Source organism: Dacryopinax primogenitus (assembly GCF_000292625.1).
Source record: "Dacryopinax primogenitus strain DJM-731 SS1 chromosome Unknown DACRYscaffold_20, whole genome shotgun sequence".
Taxonomy (NCBI): Eukaryota; Fungi; Basidiomycota; class Dacrymycetes; order Dacrymycetales; family Dacrymycetaceae; genus Dacryopinax; species Dacryopinax primogenitus.
The window spans coordinates 758,816-765,550 of NW_024467217.1; the positions used below are offsets into that span (position 1 = coordinate 758,816).

At 52.3% G+C, this 6,735-nt stretch overlaps 3 protein-coding genes across 3 annotated transcripts; 1 reads left to right on the plus strand and 2 right to left on the minus strand.

The window, feature by feature from the left end:
* Positions 1 to 1,159: 1,159 nt before the first annotated feature.
* DACRYDRAFT_24741 (uncharacterized protein) lies at positions 1,160 to 2,050 on the minus strand. The gene is made up of 5 exons (XM_040773830.1): positions 1,967 to 2,050; positions 1,862 to 1,918; positions 1,753 to 1,813; positions 1,609 to 1,700; positions 1,160 to 1,560 (listed from the first exon to the last, which is right to left on the minus strand). Exons 1-5 carry the CDS (start codon positions 2,016 to 2,018, stop codon positions 1,274 to 1,276), a joined length of 549 nt encoding a protein of 182 aa, XP_040625191.1. The 5' UTR covers positions 2,019 to 2,050; the 3' UTR covers positions 1,160 to 1,273.
* Positions 2,051 to 2,063: 13 nt separating this feature from the next.
* On the minus strand, positions 2,064 to 3,317 carry DACRYDRAFT_24743 (Aldo/keto reductase). Its single transcript, XM_040773831.1, has 3 exons — positions 2,976 to 3,317; positions 2,557 to 2,928; positions 2,064 to 2,503 (listed from the first exon to the last, which is right to left on the minus strand). Exons 1-3 carry the CDS (start codon positions 3,179 to 3,181, stop codon positions 2,266 to 2,268), a joined length of 816 nt encoding a protein of 271 aa, XP_040625192.1. The 5' UTR covers positions 3,182 to 3,317; the 3' UTR covers positions 2,064 to 2,265.
* A 648-nt stretch (positions 3,318 to 3,965) lies between these two features.
* DACRYDRAFT_118997 (uncharacterized protein) lies at positions 3,966 to 5,807 on the plus strand (the record flags this gene model as incomplete). The annotated part of the gene is made up of 8 exons (XM_040770702.1): positions 3,966 to 4,029; positions 4,085 to 4,162; positions 4,212 to 4,272; positions 4,321 to 4,412; positions 4,462 to 4,551; positions 4,607 to 4,675; positions 4,725 to 5,752; positions 5,796 to 5,807. 8 exons carry the CDS (start codon positions 3,966 to 3,968, stop codon positions 5,805 to 5,807), a joined length of 1,494 nt encoding a protein of 497 aa, XP_040625193.1.
* Between the last annotated feature and the right edge of the window lie 928 nt (positions 5,808 to 6,735).

Here is a 6,735-nt window from a genome sequence, read left to right on the forward strand (position 1 = left end):
GGCATACATCTCCTTGAATTCCAAGGAATGGTAGCCTAATCAGCTCTATCTTTACTATCTCGGCGTGGCGCGTTGGAGAATGGTAAGTGAGGGGTGCTTTTGGACCAGCACGTACACGAGAAGTTCACCAGCCGTCGAAGATCGATTCCAAGATCGCGAGGTATAGAATTTTGGCGCAACTACCCGCTGCAGAACGGTTTCTGCGCCTTGGAGGAGACCACAAGGCCTTCAAAATCGAAAAGAAACGTGTCGAGTCAGCAGCAAGGGGTAGGCTATCTAGCCGGAGGTACAAGAGCGGCGAAACAAAATTGGACGCGAACATTCTGTGTATACCAGCCTTCTCCAATCAGTCAACCCTCGACGCTTTCATCCTTAAGAGTGCACCGGAGAACTGCACGGCCTTAATCATCCAAGCCACGGTTGGTGAGACGCACGGAACGAGTCCAGCCGGTCTGAGTTCGCATATCTCATAATTCCTACAGTGTTGGATCCGGAGCTACAGGAGAAATATCATATAGTCATTGAAAATCTGGAGTGAGTTGTATGACGTTCTGATACATCATCATGCTATGCTGTCAAATTCATAGTCTAACACAGCATCATGTCCCTGTCAGTGTTGTCTGAGGTCCTCAACGTCTGCCGGAAGCGTCCCAATATCCTATGGACGCTCTCCTTCAATTGCATTGTCTCCTATATCATTTATTGGATTCGTGCTAAGGGGAAACCAAGGAACGGTGAATGACATAAAACTGATTGCGGATGTCGGCAGTCAACCTGGAAATAATTATGCCCGGACTCTAATCCGTTCTCACTCTGCGCCTTTGTTGCTTCTCCCGTAAATTCGTTTCTGGGTATTGGAAGCACTGCATATCTATCATGCTATTGTCGACGTCATTGTCGTCTTTCACCCCTTATTCTCTGAGCGAGCCCATTGTACGCTCATGATCACTCCAGGCAGAATTCCATACGAAGGATTCTTTTTCCCTCAAGGAGCACCTCAATCAAGTCACATTTTCAGGCGATCGAGACCTCTTGACACCAGATTTCGTCGATCTGCACTGATTCTCATGACACAAACGACATAGTTGGCGCAGCTCTTAGGCGGTCGCGTTGCTGCGCACGTCGCGCAAATCAAGGACTTCAAGCGCATTAATGTCAGGTATGAAGATCTCATCTTGTACTATCAGTTATACACCAAACCACTGCATACATACAGGACCAGCCTCCTTAACGAGAGATTTTCAGGTCGTATTTGTGCTTCTCCTCGGTATGGCTAGAAATACCGCTGCCAAACCTCTTCGACAATGTATGTCACTCTTCGCAGGGGGCTGCCCATTGCCTGTGGGACCACAGTGGGCAATGTATTCACTGGATGCGGTACATATGGCAGATTGCCACCGGAGAATGCTGCACCGGCATTGGGATGAGCAGGAGCAACCCCAGCAGCTCCCGTGCCTGGAGCAATCCCGGCAATTGGAGCAACCGGAAATCCGAGAAGCGATTCAGCTGCGGTTGCTGGTGATTGCCCGCGGTGCCATGCTCGGAAAATGGCAGCGACAGCTGTTCGTGTTCAGCACAAGGCGTCTTTACCACTAAGCACGAACGCACCGAGCCAGAATAGCCCGAAAGCGCCCACCAATAACAGTTCCTCCCTGGCTGAAGACAACAACATTCCACCTCGCCGATAATCATTGTACAACCTGGACCAACCGGTCAATATACTCCTTCACTGTACATATGCGGATCACTTACAAACTCGTCAACCATGACAGCGCCATGAAGCCCACGAGCACCTCAATCCATCGCAGAACAGCTACCATCTACGTAAGTTCATGCTCTTAACTGCGTTTGTTGGCCGTACTAGGGGAGACCGGGAGCAGGGGCATGAGAAAATGAAGGGAGAATGCTGCAATCAGGCCTGGCGGGATCGTTAGCATAATGGCTCAACCGTTGCTTTTCTCCTCACCATAAGCGGCAAGTCGGACGGGGGATGCGGGGCGATAGGGAACGTCAACCATGTCGCGTTCGATATGAAGTTCTCTAACTGGAGGTGGTGGTGGGGTCTGATCAGCAGAAAGCATCGCTGGTAGGATGAGCTGGTTGCGCGGATCCTATGCATATGTCAACGAGGTTGGCACGAGGCGTTTGCGGCGTTTGCCTCATGCCAAACAGGGTGCCGCAGGTGCCGAGAAGCAATTACCATACATGGTCATAATGTTACAGCTAGCTACTAGAAACTGCGTGCCCCCCGCTGCTGCAGAGCTGTCAACCCCATATGAGCTGTCGGATGATCTCGCTGTCTTCCGGCTCGATCGGCAAGTCTCGGGCACGTACACCATCGAGCATATGCTTCTCGGAGGTGCTGCCAGCTAGTGGTACCACACCGAAACTTTGAGCAATGGCATAAACGGCTTGCGCCGGAGTGCACTGGTGCTTCAAAGCAATGTCTTGTAGAAGGGGATGACGGAGCAAAGATGGTGAACCGGTCAGCGTCCAGAATGACCTGTCCACGAAGGTAAGCCCACTCCTTATCAACGTCACGCAAGTGTCTCGTACTGGTATTTGATGTCGTTCTCATTGCAGTAGTCAAGTACATCCTTATCCCAGCCATTCCCCTCGAACCATCGATTCTGCACCACATTCACCTGCGCTTCTCGCTCGAGGGCTAGAAGTGCACGAATTCGGTAGCAGTTGCTGATCCCAATAAGACCGACCTTTCCCTCTTGCTGCAGTTGACGCAACGCTTGCCATGCTTCTAGAGTCGCTTCAGGACTGTCTAAGGGTGAATGGAGTAAGAGTGAATCGATGAATCCTGTTCCAAGGTTCTTCTGCGAGAGCGCAAACGAGGTGCGAACCTGTTCGCCGATGGGTGTTGTGGGATCATAAGGAAGAGGCTGAGACTGATCTTGCCCACCAATCGGAGTGTATCTAAACACTGATAAGTCGCCACCCCATTTGCTTGGAGAGTCGAATACTTTGTTTGAATGAACAATTCTTCGCGCTTTATCCCGTGACTTTCTTGTAGGATACGCAGCGCCTCGCCAACAAGCTCTTCGCGATAGTGTTTTGGTTGACAAGCTGTGTCGATGCCCCGAAAACCCTGAAGAACGGCTTGAACGATCAGCTCTGTTGTCCGCTCCTTCTTCCTGAAGAAGCGAATCAACAGTCCCCACTTGTTCATGAGCCAATCGCCATATTTACCAGGCGGTTCCGTACATGATCTTCGGCATCATGAGGGTTGTCATTTTTACAAGTTAGGCACGTCGCTCCCGCCGATAATCCACGTTGAAAGTGAGTGGAATAGTTGACCTGTGATCGAGCGCGGTACAATTTGAAAGCCTGCGATCGAAGCGCAGTACAATTCGAAAGCCTTGCGCAATGTAATATTGAAAAGAGATCGAAGTTCAAACCGGCGCTAACTCAATTCTGGAAGGGTTCTGATATCGGCTAAGACTGAAATTCACGTTCTTGCCTCGTGTTTCGGCCTCGTGCATTCCTCAGCACTGCACAGCCACATACCACGGACGCCGACCTTCGGGTCAGCACGAGGCTTTCTAGGCTGGACACTCCAGGGGCATTCAACATCCCTCCATTTTTTGACGTGGGGCCGCCGCCGTCGTCTCCTCTCCTTCTCCTTCATACCCCTCGACGACAATGTGGAGCGCTCGTTGAATTTTTGACGTCTATCATCCACTTCTAGACCAGCCTGGCGTATAAAAATATCTACCTGGTCCGGTAGTCTTACCGGGACCTGTGGATATAAGAACCGACCGGTGCCATCGGTCGGCGGACAATCTACACGTGTTTGTTATGAAAAGTCGTCCGCTTCCTGATTCCGCACTCCTCGAACCATCCTCGCTTGGGCCGCCCTCATCCTTCAACCTATAGACACCTGCTGGCATAGCACCAACACCCCCCACACCTCTCTTCTTCTCCACCACCATCACTCCCTTTCGCACATAGTTATGGCTTCACGACGTTCCTTGCCCATGATGAACGTCGTCAACTTGCTCAGGTTGATCGTTTTCTGTGAGTCCTCAATAGGTCATCTTGCCATTGAGCGCTCACATTCAATCACGTCCAGTTACTATCCTCATTTTTGGCCTTATCGTAATGGGCTTAACAGCCCATTTCGCCGAGATCCTTGTACCATCTGATCTAAGTGAGTCTTGTTGACCTAGCATACGTACATGAGCTTACTCGTTTGCTAGCTCGATTTGTCACTGTTGGACTGGTAGTATCTATCATCACGCTCATCATCACGACAGCAATGTGAGTGGACTATGTGTGTCCTGGTGTCCGACACTAATAGTCTTCCAGATTTCTTTTGGGCATCTTTCGCACGTACATATATGCCGCACAAACGAGAATCGAACTTGCATGGCTTGGTGTCCTAGCTGTATTATGGATGGGTGCGCGACCTTAACCAGTCTTGGTGATGAGTCACTGACCCCTGAACAGCTCTTGCCGTATTTTTATCAGCGTCTGCAGACGTGGAGATTGATTGCGCTGATGCTGGAGGGGCGATTCAAGAGAATCAGAGCGTCGGAAGTAAGCAGATTCTTCTTCAGCATATCGAGACAGTTGCTGACGGGACTCCGCTCAGTGACATCCGATGAATTCGAAGCGGAGTATCGCGCCATGCAGGCGTGTTCATTTATCAATGCCATTCTGCGTACGTATGGAAGTTCCTCGAGTTTGACCTGGCTCTCATCTGTGACCAGTTGTTGCCTGGTTTCTCCTCCTTTTATCCTTTGCTGTGGCGCATCACTTTTCGGGTTATAAGGAAGTGTGGCGAACGCCTGTTGCCGACTACGGCTGGTTCATTAACCCTCTTGGTTCCCGTCGCCGGCGGGCGATGGATGAGAAGGTCAAGCAAGCTCTTGGTGGTTTGTCCAGCGAGACCTCTCTCTCGACGGAAGAGGAGATTCTAGGACGATCACGCACAAGACACCGGGTCAGGGAGCGGGACCGGGAAGCAGTAGGACGGAACGCTCTCCTTCCCGTCGCGTTGTTTCGTCCTTTCTACGCAATTCCAGAGGGGGCTACCAACCGACCTAAGCCAGCACGTGCTGCTACACAGCCTATCATCGACATATCTGCTCGACAGACAAACCCTATCCATGCACTCGGTTCAGGTCATCCAGCCAGTCGCCCAACAACACCGGTGCGACCTGCCCCCCCCGTGCGAATGAACAGCACCCCACAACCCGGCAGACAGGCCACCCCACCGCTTGTGACCGCGTTGTCTCGGAATGTTTCAGCTAAATCAGCGCAGACTTTCATGACGGCCAAGTCGGCACAGTCCGCGCGGACACCAGTCGTGCCTTCGCAGCGACCTCGCACACCTGTAACCACGACGCCCCAACGCCCTCGCACACCTGTTACGGCAGGGCCACCACGCCCCAAGACACCAGTCAATGCTGTGCAGCCTGCCCGCAGCGCCGTGCCACCCACGCAGCGACCTCGCACGCCAGTTTCAACGTCACAACCGGGGCGTCCACCAACGCAACCAGTCCGATCTGCATCACAGACAGCAGTACCACAGCGAACAGGAAGTCAGTCATCACCAATTAGACCGGTTGTTGTTCGGACAGCAAGCACACCCCAGTCGGCACCCGCGGGGCAACCCCCCTCTGCTCCGACCTCCCGAGCAAGGCAGACTTCTTCTAGCCAACGTCCCCGACCACCGCCGATTGTGACGACGACTTCCGCCGCTAAACAACTTCCCAGTCCGGTTGCTCCCCAGGCAGTACGATCTCCCCCAACCACAACCCTCACGCGCTCCAATACAGGGCCTGCATTGACCCGAACGGCAGCCCAAGTTCGTGCAACACCATCTCGGCCACCAAACGCACCGAATGGTGCACGCCCACCACCAGTCAGAACTGGATCAACCCCACAAACTGGTGCAGCAACCGCAACAACGTCTCGACCACCCTTGTCGAGGTCACAAACAATGGCTGTTGCGATGGCACGGCCTACAGCCACAACCCCGACCACCCCACGTCCAGCTGGCCCCAGGTCACCGGCACAATGGCAAGCACCGCCGGGACGCACCAACACGCTGGCTGTGCCAGTTACAGTTGGCCGAGAGGGCTTAAGAAATTGGAGTCGAAGTCCGGTAGGCCGGATGGTGTAGATCAATGACTTGCAACTCTGTAGAATACATGGCCTCCCAATTATGAAATATATAAGTTGCGTTTTCTCTGACGTACGCACCGCACTGGCGGCGAGGAGTGCCTGGTGAACCCTATTTGCGTTGGATCCTTTGCAAAAGGGACGAAGTTGCTCCAGGCAATAGGGTATCACATAATAACCCTAACCACACCTCAATGTTAACCTTACACCTTGCTGGAAACTCTCTATCAATGCAATTTGTATTATAATGCTATAGCTATAGTGAGTATGGCCACACCCAAGTTAGCAAGGTCTATAACTGGGCATTGCTCACCAAGCTCATGCAGGGCATCTACAAGGGGGTGATACAAAGTGTGCCCTATACCTTGTGGGAGAGGATAGTGCAGTGTATCCTCTCCTTGCTTCCCACTTCCTTGCATCAGGCAAGAGGGCTGATAGGCATGCAGGATGGCCCAGCTTGGGTTGTTTGTCAGCCTGATCTATGTCATCATCCTTGTTGTGGACTGCTTTTGGTTTGCACTGCTTGAGTGTCAGGGCACCAGCTCATTGCTTGGTCAAGAGACATGACTAAGCCTTTATGACATGGAAGTAGCT